The 22,992-nt window shown below is 45.6% G+C and overlaps 6 protein-coding genes across 6 annotated transcripts; 4 read left to right on the top strand and 2 right to left on the bottom strand.

Annotated features, from left to right (window-relative positions):
- Window positions 1-883: 883 nt before the first annotated feature.
- Window positions 884-1,233, top strand: PAAG_06293 (hypothetical protein; the record flags this gene model as incomplete). The annotated part of the gene is made up of 2 exons (XM_015845848.1): window positions 884-1,068; window positions 1,116-1,233. The coding sequence occupies 2 exons, from the start codon at window positions 884-886 to the stop codon at window positions 1,231-1,233; spliced, it is 303 nt and encodes a 100-aa protein (XP_015700074.1).
- A 3,402-nt stretch (window positions 1,234-4,635) lies between these two features.
- On the top strand, window positions 4,636-7,400 carry PAAG_12199 (hypothetical protein; the record flags this gene model as incomplete). Its single annotated transcript, XM_015847719.1, has 4 exons — window positions 4,636-4,665; window positions 4,840-5,005; window positions 5,282-6,792; window positions 6,891-7,400. 4 exons carry the CDS (start codon window positions 4,636-4,638, stop codon window positions 7,398-7,400), a joined length of 2,217 nt encoding a protein of 738 aa, XP_015702710.1.
- Window positions 7,401-9,917: 2,517 nt separating this feature from the next.
- PAAG_06289 (tryptophan synthase) lies at window positions 9,918-12,619 on the top strand (the record flags this gene model as incomplete). Its single annotated transcript, XM_002791978.2, has 3 exons — window positions 9,918-10,053; window positions 10,428-10,731; window positions 10,885-12,619. The coding sequence occupies 3 exons, from the start codon at window positions 9,918-9,920 to the stop codon at window positions 12,617-12,619; spliced, it is 2,175 nt and encodes a 724-aa protein (XP_002792024.1).
- Window positions 12,620-14,275: 1,656 nt separating this feature from the next.
- Window positions 14,276-16,305, top strand: PAAG_06288 (vacuolar ATP synthase subunit B; the record flags this gene model as incomplete). The annotated part of the gene is made up of 9 exons (XM_015845847.1): window positions 14,276-14,377; window positions 14,447-14,531; window positions 14,598-14,617; window positions 14,690-14,725; window positions 14,787-14,948; window positions 15,005-15,321; window positions 15,378-15,652; window positions 15,719-15,937; window positions 16,007-16,305. The coding sequence occupies 9 exons, from the start codon at window positions 14,276-14,278 to the stop codon at window positions 16,303-16,305; spliced, it is 1,515 nt and encodes a 504-aa protein (XP_015700073.1).
- Window positions 16,306-16,857: 552 nt separating this feature from the next.
- PAAG_06287 (carboxypeptidase S1) lies at window positions 16,858-18,711 on the bottom strand (the record flags this gene model as incomplete). Its single annotated transcript, XM_002791976.2, has 1 exon — window positions 16,858-18,711. The coding sequence occupies one exon, from the start codon at window positions 18,709-18,711 to the stop codon at window positions 16,858-16,860; it is 1,854 nt and encodes a 617-aa protein (XP_002792022.2).
- A 1,496-nt stretch (window positions 18,712-20,207) lies between these two features.
- PAAG_06286 (hypothetical protein) lies at window positions 20,208-22,683 on the bottom strand (the record flags this gene model as incomplete). The annotated part of the gene is made up of 4 exons (XM_015845846.1): window positions 20,208-20,287; window positions 20,401-20,850; window positions 20,930-22,462; window positions 22,527-22,683. The coding sequence occupies 4 exons, from the start codon at window positions 22,681-22,683 to the stop codon at window positions 20,208-20,210; spliced, it is 2,220 nt and encodes a 739-aa protein (XP_015700072.1).
- Between the last annotated feature and the right edge of the window lie 309 nt (window positions 22,684-22,992).

The raw sequence follows: 22,992 nt of genomic DNA, 5'->3' as shown, positions 1-22,992 counted from the left end.
TGGTTGAAATGACCTGCTGACTGACCTCCTTCTGCCAGCCAGCCCTGTGACTTATATACATGGTCCTCTCCGGATATTTGGGCAGTTGTAGTGGTGATGCTGGTGAGTGGATCCTTCAGTCTTTCAAACTAATGATCATGATGATAATCAAAGTAATGCTGTCGATCTGGCGGCATTGTCAATTGTCAATGATTCCCGTGATTGGGCAATAAAAAAGCTACAAGCCTGACCACAACACAGGTTAAAGTTCCAGAGTCCCACAGATTGAACTTGACAGTCTATATATAGAAACACACCTCGCATGATTCGAGTTTACTGGACTGGGTGGGTTGCCTTTCGTGTTGTTGTAGGTTAATTGTAGGCTTTGACCACCTCTTCCTCATGTTCGCTTGGTATTTTATTTTGGTGTGAACGTGTCACTGCGGGGTTACAGTTGAACGCAGTTTTAAAAAGCTGAACTCGGTTTTGTAAGTTGGGCCCACTTTTTTTTTTTTTTTTTACCGTGGATTCATCTAAAATAAACAATTTTCTACATTCTCTGCACATACACCACACAAACTGCTTAATATCTATTCAACCTCGCTGCTCTCAACACCAGGGTTTGGGGTAGATTAGAATTAGAATTTGTTGAAAAGTAAGGACCCGAGAAATACGATAAACCACTATCATCATGAGCATAAGAGATGTGTTGGTGTGACTGGTGTACGTAGATTTTGATTGGGCGTTGTCATGATCTGAATGTATAAACCATACTGAATGTTTTTCCGGCCGAATTTTAAAACCATAGCTCAACTTTGTTTAAACCGCATTCAAACTGTACGCCTACTGCTCTTTTCCCGATTATCTTGAAATAGTTTTCGAGATAGAATGTAAAGCGTAGTCCATGAACCGGAGTCAACGTCCGCCAAAACTCATTCAAGCGACTATTGCTGCACAGCCTCGACGGTGTGGAGGGTTGTCATCCCAGTCACAGAAAGCAGAGGATTCCGGAAGAACACAAGTTACTGGTCGAGGCGACGCAGAGCCGGCCAGGATCGGATCTATCCCAAAGACACGCGAGAGGAGGAGGTAGGCTAACCAGGACAAGTCAAGGATGGAATTCTATTTAAATCCAGAGGTGGCTATGCCTGTTTGGGGATAAGTTGGGGGCACGGGCATAAGCAGCTTGGGATGTTCACGGTTACAAGACCAGCCGCTGAGGCCGTTCTTGTCATGCTGACAAATGGATTGTGAATCATATGATGAAATTAAACGAGATAAAAAAGCTATCGAATATATCAAGAGGCTAAGAGGGACAGCTTAATGCAGGCTGTGGGAGTTTGATGGTGACAGGAGAAGTACAAGAATGAGTTTGAGGGGGTGGGGGAGCTGTTGATGCTCGAACCCTCGCGCTCTCATACTGGTGTTGTATAACCCACTGGATGATTTACAGCGGATGTGTTGGGCGTTAACGCCACACAAGTAAAGGACTGCTGTTGGAGTCAAGATTTGAGTGTCATCGTATGGATGGGAACTGCTGGAAGCAAGCTGGTGCGTTACAGACGAGCATGATCATCACACATGCTATTCCCAGTGTGATAATCTGTGTGCTCAACTGTAACTATGTATACATGCATTTTTTTGATTATTTCAATACACGACTTGCGCATAAAAATCCCTGCGGTCTAATGAGTGAGAAGTAGGTAATAATTAATTCTCTTTGGCAGGGAGGGAGGGGAATTTCGGCAAGGTGGCGCAGGCAAGAGGAAAATAATGTCCGCCTTGGAAGTCAATAATGAGAAAATGAATTCGGAAGAGCTGGAAAAGCAAAATCAGGGATCATAGGAAGCTACAGATCCTGAAGGAGAGTGTTCATAATAATTTCGATAAAAGGATAATAATTAATTCCCAGTAACGGAGGAGAAACCAAGAATGATAATCCAGGGTTTATTTCGGTCCAGGTATAAGCAGTGCTCGCAGCATTCGTAGATACTAACAGTCCCTAAACCTGCAGTGCGTGCAGTTCACGGTTTGCCGGTTCAGGGAGGCCTGGCAGCTAGATTCACCCGCCCAAAACTAGGGAATCTTTAGCGGTGCCCCGCCAGCAACCAGCGGTCACCAAGGCTCTACGCCAGCCTAGCAGGTAATTCACAGCGTTCGCATCCCTGTCCTTGCTTGGTAAACTTGCGCTAGCCCCGAAGGAAAAAGAAGATCCAGGCGGGAATGGCCCAAACCATGCTGTCCACGCCCACTTAGTAAACGACACCACCTCTTATTTACCCGTGGTGTGGTGGGGGCAAACCAGACGGCAGTGATCGGGGGGACGATAATGGCGTGGTTGTAAGTGGCCATCATCCATTTTTCTGCCTGTCCGCCTTTTCTTCTTCTATTCCTCTCCCTCTCCTCTCCCTCTCTCATTCATCTTCCGCTTCTTCCTAACTTCTTCTCCACTCCTCTTGTTTCACCACCATCTAAATGACGACGTGATCTTATAATAATTATTTTTCTTTTCCTGTTTTTCTTATTTTTTGTTCCGTTGCACACCCAACACTCGCTCTGGGTTCAACGGAATATACGCTCGCTACCTTTTCTTGTGTCCTCGTTTTTCACCTTGTCCGCACCTAACAACACTGTTGAAAGCATACTGAAAGAAGAGTTATACAAATCAACGAACAGGAAGCTTAAGAAAGAGAGAAAAAGAGAAGAAACCCCGAATTTTTATTTATTTATTTTTTTTTTTTAAAAAAATATTCTGTCAAAACAAGAATCCGCAGCAACACACGACACGCACCATCGTCAACAACAACTCCTTATTGCTCGAGTCTCTCTCGCTCGAACTAGTTCGGCTTCGTCTTTCGTATCTGAGTGCCGTCGGACAGCATACCTCTCGCTCTGTGTGCCCGCTGTATTACTGAACTACGTGTGAAAACGCAGAGATATACATGCGATACAGCCAAACGACCTTTTGAGCCTAGGCTAAGCGGGAGGAGAAAAAGGCAAGGTGAAAAATTAGAGAAATAGTGGTGACGGCAAAAGCAAAGAAAAGAACAACAGAAGAATCCGATCCGATAGTTACATCCAAGCAGCAGAAGGCCTAGCGTATATATACAACTCTCAACCATCGATTCCCCGTCTCACCATCCAGCCGGAGCGCTTGGTTCTGTTCTATTGGATGCCCTTGTTGTGCTCAAATCCATAGAAACCTGCCGTGTCGGTCGTTTGTCTGTGGATCTTTCCAACGGGAAGCAGGAGAACCAATTTTCCCAAATCAATCTCTTTACATGACGAAGGAAATTGATTGTTAATTTACCTACCTATACTCTGCCAGATAATCAGAACCTCTCCGCCGGTCATCTACCAAATTTCTCTAAACAAGGTCTGCCTCTTCTTATCGGTCTGCATCACTTTCTTCTGGCAAGGTCATTTCATCCGTTATCATACATACGCCTACCAGCTCCAATCGCAATCCCGCCTCAACCATCCGTGGTCACATGATACCTCGATTCTGAACACTCCAGTCAATTTTAGCAAACTATTTTCTCCATCAACCTTTGGTCATATGCTAGACAATTAGCCTGCTATTACCTTGGGAAGAAATAGCAGAAGTGCTTGTTCTTCTGTGCCATTTGTGAGGTTCGTTGTGGTTCTATTTCAACTGTTTCTCTTGGCTATCTTTTTTTCGAGCATGGTTGTCCTTTGATTTATGCTATTGTGATGATACGGGACGAGCGCTTGCCCACTATTTCCCGCTAGCGTCATCCTATCCAAGCAATCTGTGGTTCTCCAGGGTTTTCTCTACATCTACATCCTGGGTTTCCTTTTTTGGTTTTATTGGTTCATTACATTATTGGTTTTGTCATGCAGGGTCATTTCCGTCATCCACGGTTCTCTCAGACCGTGTTTGATTTTAGATTTGTTTCCCAGTAACTAACCTGGCCTTTTCCTTTAGCACCTATATCATCGCAAATCTTGCCACTTCTTTGAGAATCCGAAAGGATTTCGAGTTGCCACGACGCCTGTTTATTAATTCTTTAGCCACTTGGTGAGATTCCTCCTGGGATGCTGCAACAAACCGCGCTTCTGTTTTGGAATGTGTTCAGTGCTAATCAATGAAGTAGTTGATCGTGCGCCATTTTTTCCCATTCTCAACTAACGTCTAGCTTTCTTCAACCTCCCGAAACTCGATCTAACCAGGGTGTTCAGAAACAGTCTTGTCTCCACAAGTTCTATCTTGCTCAAGCAGATCTACGGGGCAATATTCTTCTACGGTGCTGCTCACAGAGATTGTGAATATTTTTCCGGTCTCATCATCCCAGCTCGTTCATTGTCGGATGTCTCTTGTGCTCAAAGATTTGAGGAAAAGCCATTTCTCGGGATTCTTTCGTTAGAAGATCTGAGTTTGTTAGCAAGCATTGGTTTCCGTCTCACCTTTCAGCAATTGTGGTTCTATGTGCTGATTCGGAGCCTTTGTTTTGCAACTTAACTTTTGAGGTTGATTTACCCATCCTCATCTCGTCGCTCGTTTTTGTCTCGGAGAACCACCTGAGGAACTTCACCAATTTTCCTTCTATATTCCTTTTTTGAGATTTTTTTAAATCTCGTCCACTCGCTTATTCAAACAGTTTTCCGCGTTGCATATATTGCAACACCATCACCATGGCGTTTCCAAAGAATCACTGTGCTCAAGTATGTCTCCCATCGCCGTTATTTTACCTGTTTGAATCCCTTCTATCATACAACTCGGACGCATTTGTTTTGGCCTCTACCTCGCATACCTGCTCGTACCTGCTCTAACGGAACATCTGACACTTTCTCACATTTGTTTCTTTCTTGTGTTACATCGCTGACTCGCTGTTCTAGCTGGATCTGGATTTCCAGACTCCATTGATCTTCGACGAATCTCTCGACTTTTCCGACCCTGAGGACTCGGGTTTTGTAGGAGCCTTTTCAGACAGCCTTCTAGCCAAGTCTGAAGGATTATTGTCTATGTCTGCTTACGAGAAATCTCCACAAGTCGATTTATTGGGTGAGTGGATCTTCCTCTCCGTGTTTTACATATATTTTTCCGCAGAGGCTGTGTTGAGTCAGCTTGGAGAGGAAAATAAAACACATGGAGAATTTCGAACCTCCACAACGGAAAGGAAAAAATAATTAATTAATTAATTAATTAAATCGTTCTCTGAAAATAATATTTCGGGTCCTCTACCAATTACATCCCATGCTCTCATGTCAGAACAGGGGGGGGTCACACATGGTATGGATTTATTTTAAACTGACAGCTATTCTCCTTTTGGTTCGTCAGATTATGATGCCACGCGGGCATACCACGACGCGGCTGGATTTTCCACTTATGCTCAGCCACCCTACGTAACACATCTTTTTCCCTCTGCCCTGGAAAGCCACACCATCCCGGACGATGATGGTGTGCATTATGTGATGGGTGATGGGTCCTGCGAATCTCATCCCTTTGACGTGCCCCGCTCTCCTGTTTTGGACTTGGGTTCCCGTCAGCTGCCGGAAGTTACATCCTACTCTCCGCTCACTGGCCATGAAGGATCAAAGCTCTCAGTCTATCTCCATTCCCCGTACGACCTTCTCTCACCTGCCCCAACTTCTTTCACGTTGCTCTTTGGTTCCGAACGGTGTGCATGCACCGTTACTCCATTAGGCTTCGTTAAATCCAACTTCCAGTATGTGCTATCGGTCGATGCGCCGCCTTTTGCAGCTACAGGTTGTCCTTCCCTCACGGTCCCTCTACAGATGATTATGGAGGACAACGACAGTCAAGGAGCGCAAGCCGTTCATGTTGGTGTTTTTACTTACGACCATAATCCTCAGTCTGCCGTTTCTCCTGCCGGCACATCGCGGAAGAGACGACTTTCTGATGCGTCCGACGAGACATCAAGATCAACTCGATCAGCGCCAGTTAAGCAGCTGCGCATTAAGGAGCCGAAAACTTCATTTGGGTACAGTGACAGTCTCTCAGGATCGCCATATTCTCCTTACCTCCCAACTCCGACGACTGCAAACGTCTATCCAGCCCAGTATTATCCAGTTTCTCCCCGTCCGTCTTTGCGACAATACAGTGGGACTCCATGTGCATCTCAGCCCATGATCAAAGCTCCATCTCCACTAGCATCATCATGGAGTCCATCGTTTTCTACAGTCAATATGTCTGCTCGCAGCCCGGGATTTTGCATGACCCCCAATTCTCATTCCCCTTCGATGCCTTCTCCTGTGAAAACGATGAACCCAACTCTCATTCGGACCTCTACCATCCAGCATTTGGCAGGCACAGGCGGCCCGAACCAACAGTTCAATCCTTATGCCATGTACCCTTCCAAAGCTATTCTTAAGTTAAATGGAGATCTCGATTCCATGGCTGAAAACTGGACTTCCGAAGAAAACAGTTCAAAAAGGAGACTTGTTCATTTCACACGACGCCAGAACGGCAGCACTATCCATGCTGATTTCAAACCTGTTGCTCCCTCTGACCGTGTTCCTAACAGCATCTGCATTAGCTGCATCTATTGGGAGGGAAAGAAAGAGTGTTATGTGACAAGCGTTGATACCATTTACCTTCTCGAATCACTTGTTGGAGTAAGATTTACAGTTGAGGAGAAAAATCGTATCCGCAGGAACTTGGAAGGTTTTCGTCCATTGACAGTATCCAAGGCTAAGCCAGAGAGCGAGGATTTTTTCAAGGTCATTATGGGATTTCCAAATCCGAAGCCGCGCAATATCGAAAAGGATGTGAAAGTCTTCCCCTGGAAGATACTCTCCCATGCGCTGAAGAAGATTATTGGGAAATACGTAAGTCTTAGTTGTGACTCCTATTTTCCGTTCTTTCGTTGTTGGTTTCAACACTGGGAGTCTAGTTAAAAATGCGTAACTAACTTTTATATGTAAAGTCTGCAAGTTATTCGTCTACTGCAGGAGCTCTTCCGACTCCCATTAGCTCAAATTATACCAGTACGAGTGCATCAGATGGCAGTGCAGATCTGCACGCCACCTCTCCGCGATCAATTTCCGAAACGGGTGTCTCCGCTACATATGGTAGCAATTTGGCAGCAACTGGAGTATCTCCCCATCTGCGTGGTCCAAAACAAACCCTGGATAATTCTCCTGTGCCTGGCTCAGTTGACCTTCGACTGATGGTACCCAACAGCAGTCGCCAGTATACCAGCCTTCCTGCTCCATACCACTACCAGACTATCAAGCAGCAGCCGCCTCAGCAAGCCCCTGGTGTGCCCGGGAGCCGTGGGTCGTGGGACTTTGCCTTCGTTAACTCACCCTCCTCAGCTACAGTAGTTCCCAGCCCTGCCCTCAGTTATCCGCGCCAGAGCCACATTACAACTGTTAGCCAGGATTTTACGGCCCCACCAGTCTACTCACTGAGCAATCCAACCACTGGACCCTAATGCACTCTGTGAATCCTTCAATGCTAGGTGCTAGCCAATCGGGTCCCTGTTACAGACTGACAAAGCTGGAAGATCGCAAGCTTGTTGGAAGTGATGCAGAAATCTTTTGAAACCACAGGTCGTCGCCTTGCAAATGCTTCAACCCGACTAGATATCCTTGGCTATGTTTCGGGCTACCTTTTCAGACATACATGGTGAATCATGCGACACAGTCACCGATTCTGGTTCAGCCTAAACAAACCCGCATCGATTGTTTCCTGATCACACCCGAAGTCCTCGTCATTTGTCAACAGTACCTCTTCAATCTCGATGTGCTGGCCCTTGCCTTCTTGCACCATCACACCCGCTCCTATCCAGTCATCCTTACACAACATGAAACAGCAAACGTCAATACATCTCTCCCCACCTCTTAACTTACCTCACCACTCTCATAAACGCGTTTTCCCGATATTCCAGTATCCGATCTCCAATTATCGATTGCTTTTTTTTTTTTTCGTTTTTTTTCTTCTTTTTCTTTTTCTTTTTTTTCTTTTTCTTCTTTTTCTTTTCTTTTCTTTTTCTTTTTCTCTTTCTTTCTTTCTTTCTTTTTTTTTTTTTTTTTTTTTTTTTTTTTTTTTTTTTTCCCTTTTCTGCTGTTTTTGCATAGCCAGCCCAAGGGGGAAAGGATCTGCTTTTGCTTTTTTGCTTTTTATTTATTATTTTCTCTGTTTCTTTTGCAGTGTCCCCATCTAAACTACCGTTCCTTTACCATCCGATGCATAGCGTTCATCTTTTTTAGCGATTTTCTTTCCAAATTCACTCCTTCAACGAACCTAACAGAAACAAGCGCGGCGTTTTTCTTGAGATGTTTTTGCTCTTTTCTTACGTTATTTCTTGCCTTGCATGAGGAAGCACGCATATTGCAAAGCGGGGGAGGGTGGACGAGGCGTTTTGTTTTACAATCCATTCTTTTCAACATCTGTCTTTAATAATGACGCGCACCTGTTAACTAATAGACATCTAAAACGGCAAAACACCCCACCAATTAATTCCTCACACCGACCCTTCTCACCTGCTTCCTAGACATCCGCTCCGCTCCGCATAATTACGAAGCCGTTCTCCCCTCCTATATTTTTCTCTTCGCTATTTAATACGGCTGCACGTTAGGCTTGTTTCTTGCAAAGTGTTTTTGTCTTCTCGTTGCTTTATTATGCAGTGTTTTCGTTTCATGGTTTGGCAAAACAGGGCCACACAGACACTCCTTTTGTCGTTGCGCAAACACACTCGATACAGGATCTCATCTTCAGCATTCTTGAGATCTCTTCTTACACTTGCATAAGCCACTCCCTTACAGCGCTAGGGCATATTCAAGATATGGTTCCTTGCTTTTGATGCATCGGGGGACTATTTTATTGTTTTCTTTTTTGCTTTTTGGCATAATTGCATTGGGGTCTGGATGTGAGACTCTTATTACTCTCTGTTATTTCTTTTTGGAAACTGGGCTTGGGATAATTTTCATCGGGTTGTTTGCTTTTGTCTTGTGTCTTTGTTTTATTTCTTTTCTTTCTTTTGGCTGGGAAATGGGATATATGATCAGGATTTTTCATTACTGAATATGTGTTTTTCCAAGATCTTGACTATATCTTTATTTTTGTTAATTTTCAGTGTCTTTTCGCTATTTCCTCAAGTAAGAAGGATTTGAAATGGGGATTGGATTATTCAATCGATCGATCAAACTGGGATTTTCTATTTAGCTAGTCACAGTTGGTTATTCCTATACAAATTGACATCGAATTACTATTGACGTTTCATATTATGATTTTGGCTCTGCTCTCGAGCAACCTCAGGATACAAAGATACGGACAAGGGCATATCTGGTAATCAATTTCAAACGGTCTTTGTGCATTTCGCTGCACATCGCACAGTAATAGTTACATGTTACATACATGATTTGTTACTTGCATAATTGCTACAGCCTACACCCCACATCCCGCGTATTCACGAATTTGATGCTTAGTCAGCTACCGCCTGGTGGCGGAAAAAAGTTAAGAAAAGATTTGAGGGAGACCGCCTGAGTCACGGAAACCATTTCACCACCCGTTTAAACATATTCTTCTGCTTAGGAGGGCTCAATCGTCTACTCGGCTTTCCGTCTTACTCCCTGTGTAAGTCTACAGATTACACACCGCATACCGAATTATAGCTCAATTGCCCGTTTTCCCTTGACGAGCCAACTCGTGGACTGTGAAGACGGCCGGAAAAAAGAGGTCACCCTGCATTGCGTCCTACCTGTAATTGCGCTAAGCACGCCATACCGAACGCAATACCGAACGCACACCGCATGCGCATTTTGGATTTCGACTTTCTCTCTAGATTTCCAAGGATTGAGTTAGATCGATCATCTCGTATACGAGATAACTCTATTCAAATTCACACTCCTTCGCGATACCCCTCTCCGCATTTTTCGTGGCCTTGAGTTATTCTAGACCCGTTTCCTTTCTGGTATACCTCTGGAAATCTTGTTACATTTTAGCGGATATGGAGAAGATAAAAGAGACGTTTGCACGATGCAGGCAGGAAAAGCGCTGTGCGCTGGTCGCATATGTGACAGCTGGTTACCCTGAGAAGGATGATACGCCTGACATAGCACTTGCAATGGAAGCTGGCGGAGCTGGTGAGTGAAATGCCGTTTCCTTTCCTTTATCTCTGTTGTTCTGGTTCTCGATTTTCTTTGCAACTTTATTGTGTGTTTCTATCATTTGTCAACTAGTATGTTATGGGGGATTCCACAGCATCGTAAAGAGAGCTGGGGTTCTGTTCATGTGTGTTTTTATAAAGTTACCATATCATGAATTACTCCCTTCGCGGAACCTTGTGGATGTTCTATTTTTGTGTTATCTTTTTGATTTCTTGATTGTTTATTCCAGTTATCGTGCTTGGAAAATAATATTATTAATAATAGTAAATACGGGGACGGGAAAAAAGTAAGCGAGCGTGGAAAAACTAATTACTGACTTGGTTGTGTCGCCCATCGTTGGGAAATATAAGATGTGATTGAACTTGGCATCCCTTTCACAGATCCTATCGCCGACGGTCCTACCATCCAAAGAGCTAATACACAAGCGTTGAAGAACGGTGTTACGGTCACCTCGGTGCTTGAGATGGTGCGGATTGCGAGGAGAAGAGGACTGAAAATTCCCGTGCTGCTCATGGGATACTACAATCCATTGCTCCAGTATAAAGAGGAGAAAATGTTGAAAGACGCGAAAGTGGCAGGTGTGAATGGATTCATCATGGTTGATCTTCCACCAGAAGAAGCGGTGCGGTTTCGGGATTTGTGCAGAAAGGAGGGGTAAGTTTATTTTTTTTTCCCCCTTATTTCGTTCGTTTCTTTTATTCTCTTCCCGGGTTAGATTGGTTGGACTTTTTCCCATTTAAGCTCTCGAATCTTAGCCAGATCGCCTCCTCCGTGACTCGTTAGGTGTCATATTAATCCGGGGTGCAGGTTATCCTATGTTCCACTGATCGCACCCGCCACTTCCGATTCTCGAATGAAATTGCTCTGCAAGATCGCTGATTCCTTTATCTACGTCGTCTCTCGAATGGGTGTTACAGGTGCAACTGGCAAACTCAGCGAAGGGCTTCCGGAGCTCCTTGCTCGGGTCCATGCCTACTCTGGAAACATTCCCACTGCGCTAGGATTCGGCATCAGCACGAGAGAGCATTTCTTGAAGGTGCAGGATATCTCTGAGGGTGCAGTCATCGGCAGCCAGATGATCACTGTTCTCGGTGAAGCTCCTGCTGGCCAGAGAGCCCAGAAAATCGAAGAATATTGCACGAGCATCACTGGGAGGAAAGTGGAACGTAGCACAGAATCCAAATCTTTAACTCGAGAAGTGGGCCTTTCTGAAATGCTCTCTCAAGCTCAACAGCCAACAAATGCGCAGGTTGATCATGTCATTACGAATGGCCAGCCTGATTCTGAAGTCGGCCTGGTCGAGCAACAGCTCGCTCTCAATGTGACCAGAGATCAGGCCGCAATGCCTGCTCGCTTCGGCGAGTTTGGCGGCCAGTACGTGCCAGAGTCTCTCATGGACAGCCTCGCTGAGCTTGAGGCAGGATTCAAGAAGGCTAAAGATGACCCCACATTCTGGGAAGAGTTTCGGTCGTATTATCCTTATATGAGCCGACCAAGCAGTCTGCATCTTGCAGAGCGCCTGACCGAATATGCCGGAGGAGCTAACATCTATCTCAAGCGCGAAGACCTAAATCACACAGGAAGCCACAAGATCAACAATGCGCTCGGCCAAGTTTTGCTGGCTCGTCGCCTTGGCAAAACGCGTATTATCGCAGAGACCGGGGCGGGCCAGCATGGTGTAGCGACTGCTACTGTCTGCGCAAAGTTTGGCATGGATTGCGTCATCTACATGGGCGCTGAAGATGTGCGTCGCCAAGCCCTTAACGTATTCCGCATCAAACTCCTCGGAGCCAAAGTCGTCGCCGTCGAAGCCGGTTCGCGTACACTTCGTGATGCCGTCAACGAAGCGCTACGAGCCTGGGTTGTCCATCTCGATACCACACACTACGTGATTGGTTCTGCCATTGGACCCCATCCTTTCCCCACTATCGTCCGAACACTCCAATCCGTCATCGGCGAAGAAACCAAAGAACAAATGCTAAAGCTAACTGGCAGATTACCCGATGCTGTTGTCGCCTGTGTAGGTGGCGGTAGCAACGCGGTCGGCATGTTCTACCCCTTCTCCAATGAACTCAGCGTCAAGCTCCTCGGCGTCGAAGCCGGTGGCGATGGCACAGACACCACCCGACACTCCGCAACGCTTTCGCACGGCTCTAAGGGTGTCCTGCACGGTGTGCGTACCTACATCCTGCAAGACGAACATGGCCAGATTTCCGACACCTACTCCATATCTGCAGGGCTTGACTATCCCGGAGTTGGACCGGAGCTTTCGTCGTGGAAGGACCAGTCCCGTGCCACGTTCATTGCCGCAACGGATGCGCAAGCGCTTCAGGGTTTCCGGCTGATTACTGAGTTGGAGGGGATCATTCCCGCGCTCGAGTCGTCTCATGCGGTGTATGGAGCTGTGGAATTGGCGAAGACGATGAAGAAAGGGGAGAATGTTGTGCTGAATTTAAGTGGAAGGGGTGATAAAGATGTGCAGAGTGTGGCGGAAGCATTGCCGGAGTTGGGCCCTAAGATTGGCTGGGATTTGAGGTTTTGAAGGAAGCAGAGGATAGTTCATACAGCTTTTTACCTTTCGGATGAATTTTGTCTGTTCGGCTGATGGGACAAAAGGGAAAGGAAAAGCTTTTTGGATTGATGGAAGGGGTCTCGCCGTATAAATATATAGCTACGTCAGCATTTTCTTCTCGTTGTTTTGCTTGTAACTACATCTATATGTGCAAGCTAATACGTCTTCTGTCTTTGCTAGACAACATGTACATTATGAGTACCATAACCTAAAATATAATGATTTTAAATATATGTTTTAAGTGTTACATCTACATGCATAGCTAACTATATTTTGCTATGCATAGTGTAGATATAAGTAGACATAGAGCAGCAGAATCTATTTGCAACCAAGAGGATGGATGCGTTAAACTTGGCAGAAAATGTGTTGCAGGTCGCAAGTAGGGCGTAAGGTGTCGAATTTACCCAGCAATGGGATCAAGGATGAATTTCGCTTAACTCATATTCGAAAACAAGCATAAATAACCCTTTTATCTAACAAAACCACTCTTGTTTAAGATTTTTCCTGAGTCTGATAAGAAATTAAGGACATGGTCTTTATCAGTGCTGGTTATCATTATTTGAGACAGCTATCCAGGTAAATCGCTGTGACTAGAGGAAAATTCGCCGGCGCCCGCCAATCATGTTGGGAGCATGGGACAGAAGAAGGCCATGGAAGTAGGATACTATCTTCATCTCCCGTTCCTCTTTTTCTCTTGGAGAACCTAAACTTCCATGCGGTCAGGTGAAGGCGGGGAAGATACCTCATTCACGCACTGTATCCACGTACACCTTAACTTCTCTGGCTGAAAACTTATAGGGGCACCAAAAAGTCAGTCATCATATTAACGAGCTGTGACAAACATTCATTGCCTAATACAGTTATAGTAAATTCTGGGATATCTAGCTCTCGAACAAAAGATGAAGTGAGAAGGCAGGAAACGTGGTGATTCAGGCCCTCCATCTGCCCCCGCAGCATGCATAATTTCATTCAGATGGCGAATCAGTATTGAGAGGGCTAACCGACCATCTCTGTATTTGTTTTATACCAGAGCATCCCATAAAATATTGAGTGGCATGATATAGTTTGGGTATCAATGATCTTGGGATGAGCTTGAAAATGATGTTCAGAAAAGCTTGATAGAAGCAACCTCAAAATGCTGGCTCTGAAAAGCCTGCTGAACGTTTAAGGAATCATTCTGAAGAGCTATCACTTATGCATTCTGTTGTTTCTTCCCAGAATAACCAGGTAGATGCGAAGATGAAGTTAAGTGCAGCAAACATTGAGTTAACTAAAGAAATTATATAAGTGTTGATGAGCATCGCGTATGTATCTATTCCTCTCGTTAACATTTGCCTTCACCTGAGGAATTGATTACTAAACTCCATATGCGGCCCGACTATTTCTCCGTCAAAACACTGGCCTGAAAAGAACATCACGTGCCACATCTTCAAGTCGAAGCTTGGAGGAGATGACCGCATCCGAAAGACTACGAACGACAACATCTATACAACTCCTCAGCGTATCCAACCCCCCCTCTGCTCCAATACCTCCCTCTCCTTTGCGGGCCTGGCTATCAGTCTCAGCTTCATCTCAGCCCTGAAGCCCCTACAAGCGAGCTTCGAAGAAAGAGCGCAACCCGCAATCATGGGTCCAGGAATTAACGACCCCCGGATGATGTCCGTCAATCCTCGAATTCGATACAACACAATAGGAGGCATCAATGGACCCTTGGTTATTCTTGAAAATGTATGTCCTCGCTTTGTTATGGTGTTTGTAATATACCGGTTTCTGACGTAGTTAATTCCCGCCGCCTAGGTTAAATTTCCCCGCTACAACGAGATCGTGTCCCTGACGCTTCCCGACGGAACGGAAAGATCTGGCCAGGTTCTGGAAGCTAGAGGTATGTAGCGCACCCCTTTATATGTATTTCTAAGGCTACCTGGACGCTGACGTTAAATTATATTAGGCGACAGGGCTGTTGTTCAGGTGCGTATGCGGTAGAAGAAAACGACGTTTTATATTATTAATATGCGATTGAGTTATTGACTTAAGATGTAGGTGTTTGAAGGGACACCTGGTATTGATGTAAAGAAGGTATGGTCGCCACCTAAGTGGAGTGTGTTCCTGGTCGATACATTTGCTGATTCTCTCCAAGACCAAAGTCGAGTTCACAGGCCACAGTCTCAAGCTTGGGGTTTCAGAAGACATGCTTGGACGTGTATTTGATGGATCCGGACGTGCGATCGATAAAGGCCCTAAGGTCCTCGCGGAGGATTATTTAGACATCAATGGCAGTCCAATCAACCCATATTCTCGAGTGGGTTCAAACAATTCCCAACATAATAGGACTCTAAGACTAAAACGCCATACCAGGTATACCCAGAAGAGATGATCTCAACTGGTATCTCAGCCATCGACACAATGAACTCTATTGCTCGAGGACAGAAAATTCCCATCTTCTCTGCAGCTGGTCTTCCACACAATGAAATTGCTGCACAGATCTGTCGTCAAGCCGGCCTAGTACACAAGCCCAGCAAAGACGTGCATGATGGACATGATGAGAACTTCTCCATTGTCTTCGCCGCTATGGGAGTTAACATGGAAACCAGTCGTTTCTTCACCCGCGATTTCGAGGAGAACGGCAGTATGGAACGTGTTACACTCTTCCTTAATCTTGCAAATGACCCAACGTAAGAACTCTCACTACACCCCGAGAAAAGCATGAGGCTCACATCTAGCGGCTCAGGATTGAACGTATTATCACTCCTCGTCTAGCTTTGACTACTGCAGAATATTATGCCTACCAATTGGAGAAGCACGTTCTGATTATTTTGACCGATCTTTCTGCGTACTGCGATGCTCTGCGAGAGGTTTCTGCAGCCCGAGAAGAAGTGCCAGGTAGACGCGGATATCCCGGTTACATGTACACTGATTTGTCGACTATTTATGAGCGCGCTGGACGTGTCGAAGGCCGTAACGGTTCTATTACCCAAATTCCTATTCTGACTATGCCTAACGACGGTATGTTTGCTTTCTACAGTGAGAATGTCTCTGTACATTCGGACATCGCTAACACCCAACATCTAGACATCACTCACCCAATTCCGGATTTGACTGGTTATATTACCGAAGGCCAAATCTTCGTCGACCGCCAGCTCCACAACAAGGGTGTTTACCCACCAATTAACGTGCTACCCTCACTCTCCCGACTTATGAAGTCTGCCATTGGTGAAGGTCGTACGCGGAGAGACCATAGTGACGTATCTAACCAACTCTATGCTAAATATGCCATTGGCCGTGATGCCTGTATGACTCCTTATATCGCCAATTTCTGAACAATAATTGATATAAAATGCTAATTAAATAATTTTACAGCCGACATGAAAGCTGTCGTTGGTGAAGAAGCCCTTTCTGCGGAGGATAAGCTCTCTCTCGAATTCTTAGATAAATTCGAACGAACTTTCATCTCTCAATCACCCTATGAATCCCGCACTGTGTTCGAATCCCTGGACTTGGCGTGGAACCTCCTCCGAATTTACCCCAAGGATTTGCTAAATCGTATACCCAAGAAAATAATTGATGAGTATTACCAGCGTTCCGGCAAAGGACGTGCCAAGGGGAATAAAGATACGAGAGACAACACAGCAGGAGAGTCTAACTTGATCGATGTGTAGCTCTAGTCGATTCGAGTATTGACAGGTATATAGATGGGCAGTTGAGATTTTGTTTCGTTGTTTTTGGATAATGGATTTTATGAATGACTTGAGAGCTAATATTTTCTAAACTACGAAATTACGCTTCCATTGGGTTCATATTTGTGTATTGTTTCCTGTTTAATACATCTGTCATAATTATAGACAGGTGGTTCTGGAAGAAACACAGATCTTGATTTCTTCTACTTTTTTCATCATTTATTCCCATTTCGCCATTTTCCTTTTCTTTGTGTTCTCATTTATTTCATAGCAATAGCACTGGGTTTTTCCTTTTTTTTAATGCGGGTTGGGGGAATCGGTTCTCAATATTTGTTTGCTACGTGCACCAACTCCTTAACGGGGGTATTCTCAAATGACGAGAACCATAGAACTGAAAGACTGAGGGCGAAAGTGACATTTCACGCCCTGTACTTCATATACATCCCAAACGACGTTTCCATCGAACAATCTACCCTCACGCACGAACTAGCCGGCATGTCCTGCGTATGATAGCGTCAGGATCTGACTTGCGTTCTAGAGATGCCTTTCCCATTTCCGACCTCTCTCCTTTGGCGACGACCACTCAGACTCGTCCTTATACAGAACACCGTTAATAACCACCCCTTTTCCTTCCCTCAGCATATTTTTCTGCTCCGTCGAGCACGTGTCCTCCACCGCGCGCACATAACACGTTGTCGCCGCCATAGGTGGCGCATCATTCGTCTTGGTTGCATTTGCTGGTCCCGTCGTGTGGAACGTGGATAGATCGACCTTGGCTCCACTAGCTATATCCCTCCCACCACCAACTATGCGAGAGAACAGCGTGAAAACAGACTCCGGCTGAGAGGCTGGCACAAAATGGCCCGCATCATAGATTCGCATGAAGGATAAATTGCCTAGTTGGCGCACTACTCCACCAACGTAATCTTTGCCTGATGCAGAATTGATGACTAGGGGCGCGTAACCAGCGATATTTCTAAATGCATCTTTATCACGATATGCCGCTGGGGAGTTGGAAGAAGATGCAATGGCTAATGAAACAGCCTCACCACCCATCCAGTTGCAGACGTAATCACTGTCGCCGTAGATGAGGGCCACCCGGACCCCGGACGCCAACAGGGAAGCCAGCTCCGGAACGTACGACTTGCGTAGGTAGTCACCCGTCGATATAAAGGCCGAGCGAATTACATCGCTGCTGCTTGTATAGTTTAGCGGGACACCTAGCGCAGCTTGAACTTTAGCTGTGTTGAGGTAGGTGACATGCGTGAGGGAGGCAAAGGTGGACAATGGCGACTGTGTGATGTCGAACCCGCTCCGGTTGAATCTATAGAATGGGCTCAGAATGTCACTGTTACAGACGTTCATTGCTGAGAAGCAGAGGGAGTTTACGCTCTCGACGTCACCATTCCCAGCGGGATCGAGAGATAAAGCTGCCGACCGGCATGAGATGATCCGTTCCTTGCACCCATCGGGCTTTTGGAAGGCAGCGAGTGAGGTTAACATTTCTGTATGAGAAATGGCTTTGATGCCGTAGGTGTTGTTGTGGGCGAAGATTGGGTAGAAGGGGTCTTGTATGATATCATCAATGCAGCCCTGGAGGATCCCCAATGATTGCAGATTTATTTCCACCGTATCTTTGTGGGTGAGTAAACCGCTTCTCCGCGCTTCATTTTGCTCTTTAAAATATGTTGCAAAAGCTGGGCCATACTTCCCACCGTAACTTTCCGTGAAGAGATGGATACCAGCAGTGGAACCAGAATTTCTACCTCCAGTGCCAGGGTTATACAGTGGGAATTCACTCAGGAATCCCTGTAACATATGCCAAACAGCCTTAGCTGCAATCGCCGTTGTGTTTGACGTCGCGTCAGCATCATGAGAACTGAATGTGCCATTGAGAAAGGTTTCTTCCGCCTGTTTAGCAGGAACAGGGGACGGTGGGAAATTATACGACGAGGATAACAAATCCAACGATCCGTTGCGCAAGTTATCAAATGATAGCCCAACTTGAACGGGTTGATCTATAAACAGCAAGTTGGACGCCCGATCCCAACCCCATTCCCGAGCGCGAGTACATATTTGAACCGGCGAGGTCTCAATTGCCTCACATGGCCCAATCTCCTGGAATAAGCCAGTCAAGGAACTCATCCCTGGTCCTCCATTTAGATAGATGGTAAGAGGCGCCGAGTCTGCGTTATGTCTCCTTTCCACGAACCAGAAGAAAGTATTGATGGGGTAGTTCTGCTGGACGGCAGAGAGTGTAGATGGCGGCAGGTGAACGTAGCCGGTATATTGCTTTTGATGTGGCAAGGAGGTTGTACAAACCCACGCAGGCAGGGTTTTGTACGAGATGGTGATATTGCCGTCTGCTGGAGAACGGATGGTTTTCATATCCAGATCATTTTCTGTATTTGGTACGAGTCGTGCCGAGGAAAATGAGAGGGTTGTATAAAATAGAGCGAGAGCCCAGCGTGGAATGAGTTTCCATCGCGCCTGGTGAAAAGTTAGTTGACATCTGTGGATTAAGTATCGATATGCAATTGCGAAGCTGATGTATTAGAAAAGATTTACGAAGAACTACAACGAATCTTACCATTGGACAGTATTTTCACTCCTGTGTGGTGTAGATTTCTACACGCTTTGCTGCAACTCCAGGATCTTCATTTTAAACTGAATCTGCAACCCAGATTTACAACATCCTGAAGTGCAGATAGATACTTAAGGAAATAGAAACGAAAATGAAAACGGAAGCCTCAAAAGTTCTCAATTCCAATCTCTTCTTCATGTTTGAACATACGGGAAGAATACACGGGGCGATAAACAATGCCAAACGAAATCCGAAGAAGAAGAGAGTTTAAAGGGGCTTTTGTGAACAATTTCAGTCACACACATCGGAAAATTAATTAATAATGAAAGAAAGGTCCAGAAGATAGAAAAGGTACTAAGCGCTCGCTTGCATAATTTCAGCTTTGGTCGTTGCAGGATTGCAAACGCAGGACATCTTAATCAGAGAAATTAAATGAACTCCTGCAGACGGAGAGTTCTGCCTTGCAGCTGCGCAGTAAACAGGAGACACATTTTTCTGCATAGTTCTTAAGCAAAATAAGGCCCTGGAGAGATTGATTTTGACTTGATCAATGAAGATACTGAATGTAATTTTGGAGGTTAATTATCATACTAAGTAGTCCATGTTATGGACTACTATCCAGCTCCCCCGTAACATTGAATATTTTAATGCCACTCTAAATATGAGTGATTCATTTCTTCGATAGTTAAGAATCGCGCAACTAATTCTATAAATCCCTTCTCTCTCACTACCTAGGTATACTTTGATACCTCTTCTGCTGCTCTGTGACAATTCCAACCTCACCCTAATCCCAAGACTGAGAACGCCTTCGCAAACGCTGAATGGGCTATGCTTGACGAATGAACTACGTTAGTTGAACCGAACACATTTCACCACGAACTTGGTCGGCCACTTTGTGCCATTACACAACCTCTAAGACAAAGACAAACACACCAAGGTAATTTCTCATACTCAATTAGCGTGATAATAACAAAGTGACGAAAGCGTTACATTGATTGCATAGTTAACTAGTTAGTTCCGTACGCTGCATAATCTTTAGTTATTCTAATTCAGTTCATGATTCAACACTTATAAACAAAAGTTCATCCAATCGCCAAATGCAAAATCCATTAAAATTCCTCCCTCGTTCCACGTATGGATCCTCACCGTGCTCATCTGCAAACTCTGCAGTTTCAGGAACATGCGAAAATATTCTAAACCGCAAACCCAAAAGAAAAAGGAAGGAAAAAAACCCCCCAAAACACCGTAACTTATGACTTTCTCTATTTCTCTAAATGTTCTGCAGCTTGCCAAACGATGCCTACTTGACGTCCCGTGGAGCAAATTCGTATCGCAGACAGCCGACGTCAAAATAACCGCCTCTACCCTCATTTCCTTTGCCTGTAACACAAGGGGTGTTAGTCGATATAAATAACTCGTCATGGGCAGGCGAATTGCGCCTCTGTTCCTTCACGAAAGCCCCTGGAAAGGTACGGTGATGAAGAACGACTTACACTCTGTGTACGACTTCTCCATCAATGACTTGCAGCTAGCCTTATCACCCTTTACAGGATTGAGAACGTTCATCTGCGTAACTGTGCTCTTACAGTTATGGAGCCACGTGATTGCATAGCGATATGGTATTTTCCCAACTTTTTTATAGAAGACGATGGGCTTGTCGCCTTGTTTCATAGTCTTGCGCGGGATTTTACCACACACCTGTGCAATAAGAATATTTTGCACGAATCGGCTTACATCGCCTTTCGTTGTGAACTGGTGCGCACCATAACACACTGGGCTTTTTGGCACCGCTGGCTCTTTCGGCGGATCTTGTTTTGGGGTCTCTTGAGGTTTCGTTGGCACTAGCCTTGGCGGCCCGCGCAAGGAATAAGAGTAGACTCCGCATCCCACGTCGATTTGACCCTCGACAGTCATCTGGTTTTGCTTTGCGCCTTGGTGGCCGCCTACCGTTACAACTTTAGCATATACATTTCAGCTTTGACGGTAGGCTTCTGTCAAATGAAATAATCACGTAAGACTTACATTCAGATCTGGCGAGCCGGGAATACGCCTCATCACAGCTCGCGGAACACCTCCCGCCAATCGTTTGTCTCCATGTGTACTGGATAGTGATGTCTTTCCAGGTATGGGGGTTTGGAGGAGGGGTTCTCTTTGTCAATGAAAATGGATAGCCGGGGTTGTTGGGGTCTTGAACGGTGAGAGGAGAGGTCTTTATATTGCCCTTCGAGTTGACATTCAATCGTACAGGACGCCCAGGATTCCTCTGTCTTTTCACTATTCTGCAGAAATTCTTATGGGTAAGGTCGAACGCATTGAATGGATAGGAGGATACCCATTTAGTGTCGCATTTCTGCTTCGGCTTCCCTGGCGGCTTCCCTGGCTTCGGCTTCGGCTTCGGGCGCTTAGCGCACACTTTCTCACCGGCAAGGGCTCTGAACAAAGCCAGAGCTGCGCGAGAAGCAATGACACCATGTCCGTATTCGGTAGGATGAAATACTCTGCCAAGGGCATCCGGAAGTCGCTTCTGGATATCATGTTGATTCTGGCCGGCAGAGTTACTATCTGATGCGATTTTCTTCTTCTGGCTAGGGATGAAAGGTCGCGAAGTACCGTACATGTAAAAAATCTGCTTCTTCTGAACCGGTTTATTTTCACAGAATCTTCCTTTGGTTTTAATTCCGAAATCGTCCCACTCCACCTTCACGATTTTGACATGTTTGTTGTCGCGGCTGACGTTGTCAATGGCTTTTGAAATTTTCGCGTTAGCGTCTTGCACCAACTTGTTCAGCTTCCTGCGTCGACCTTTTGTCATCTTTAGGCCGCCGCCCCCGTCTAGGAAGAAATTGTTGAGAATACTCCAGCTTTGCTTATCGCAGGGGTTTGTTTCTGAGTTGAAGAAAGTTCCGTATAGCGTATGGAGGACAACGCCATTATTCTTCATCTTCTCGACCAACTTCTTTAAGAGCCCTTCAATGTTCCCTTGAAGTTTCTTGTCAATTACTGCCCGTGAGGCTGCCATCGCCTTGCTACATGCATTTTCATTCGACGGAAGAACAACGCAATTTCGCAGGATCTCTGATAACAGAGCGTCGTTCCCCCCGGCAGACAGCGTAACCAAATTTTGCGATTTGTCCTTCAGGGAATCAACTTGCTTTTTGATTTCTACCGATGTATCTCCAGAGCAAGCCTTGAATTGGAAGTTGTGTTTTCTGGGAGATAGGCTCTTGAGAACATAACCATATGCTCCATCATAACGCGAGCACTTCGCGTCTCCCTTTCCTTTCAGAACTTTCCCCGCCCCTATACCTGCGGCGTAGCTATCCCCAAGGATAGCAATATTTTCAAACCTCTTCCAGGGAATTACCTTGCCTAATCCATCAAGCAGCCCAGGATGGTCGCGTGCTGCAGCCAAGTTGGAAGTCAATAAGGACCAGGCCAACAGCGTGGGAACTATGGTAAAGATCATCGCTTCCTGCGTAACCTCCGCCGTTAAGCGAAACGCAGTGAGTGTGAGGGGCAATCCAGAAAGGACTAATGTGCAACACGATGCGGTATCTAAGTGTGCGAAATCATAAGAGAGCAGAAATGAGAATAATTTATATGAAAATGAGGACCAAACAATGGGAAGGCCGAATTCGAAGTTCGAATGCGAGGTTCGGTTTGGATGTTGGAATTGTATAATCGGATTTGATAGTCGAAATGTAAGGGGGAAAACAACGTCCATGACCTTCATCGAGGTGGTTTATATTTCGAATATCTTCCTTCCAATATGACATCGATAGCCTTAATTATGACCAAACAGCTCCATTTCCGCTTACCCATTCCCAAAATAGATAAACAAGCATTTAGTGACGGCCAACCTCCTCGTTTGCAATCACTCCGCTTTCCCAGGAGCAAAGACAAGGCCCTTGGTGGTCACGAAAAGCTTAGAAAATTATCCGCAATTAGTAGAAAGCCCGTTTCTGGTGATAAAATTACAGCCGACCGTTCTGCTTCTCGTTGAGTTCACGAATCTCACCAAAAGCGCTGCTCCGGGGGGTTGGGCGGGCGAAGACGGGGCGCCGGAAGAATACCAGGGCGGGCCA

This window comes from Paracoccidioides lutzii, assembly GCF_000150705.2.
Source record: "Paracoccidioides lutzii Pb01 unplaced genomic scaffold supercont2.17, whole genome shotgun sequence".
NCBI classification, from domain to species: Eukaryota; Fungi; Ascomycota; class Eurotiomycetes; order Onygenales; family Ajellomycetaceae; genus Paracoccidioides; species Paracoccidioides lutzii.
This window is presented reverse-complemented; position numbering and strand designations above follow the sequence as displayed.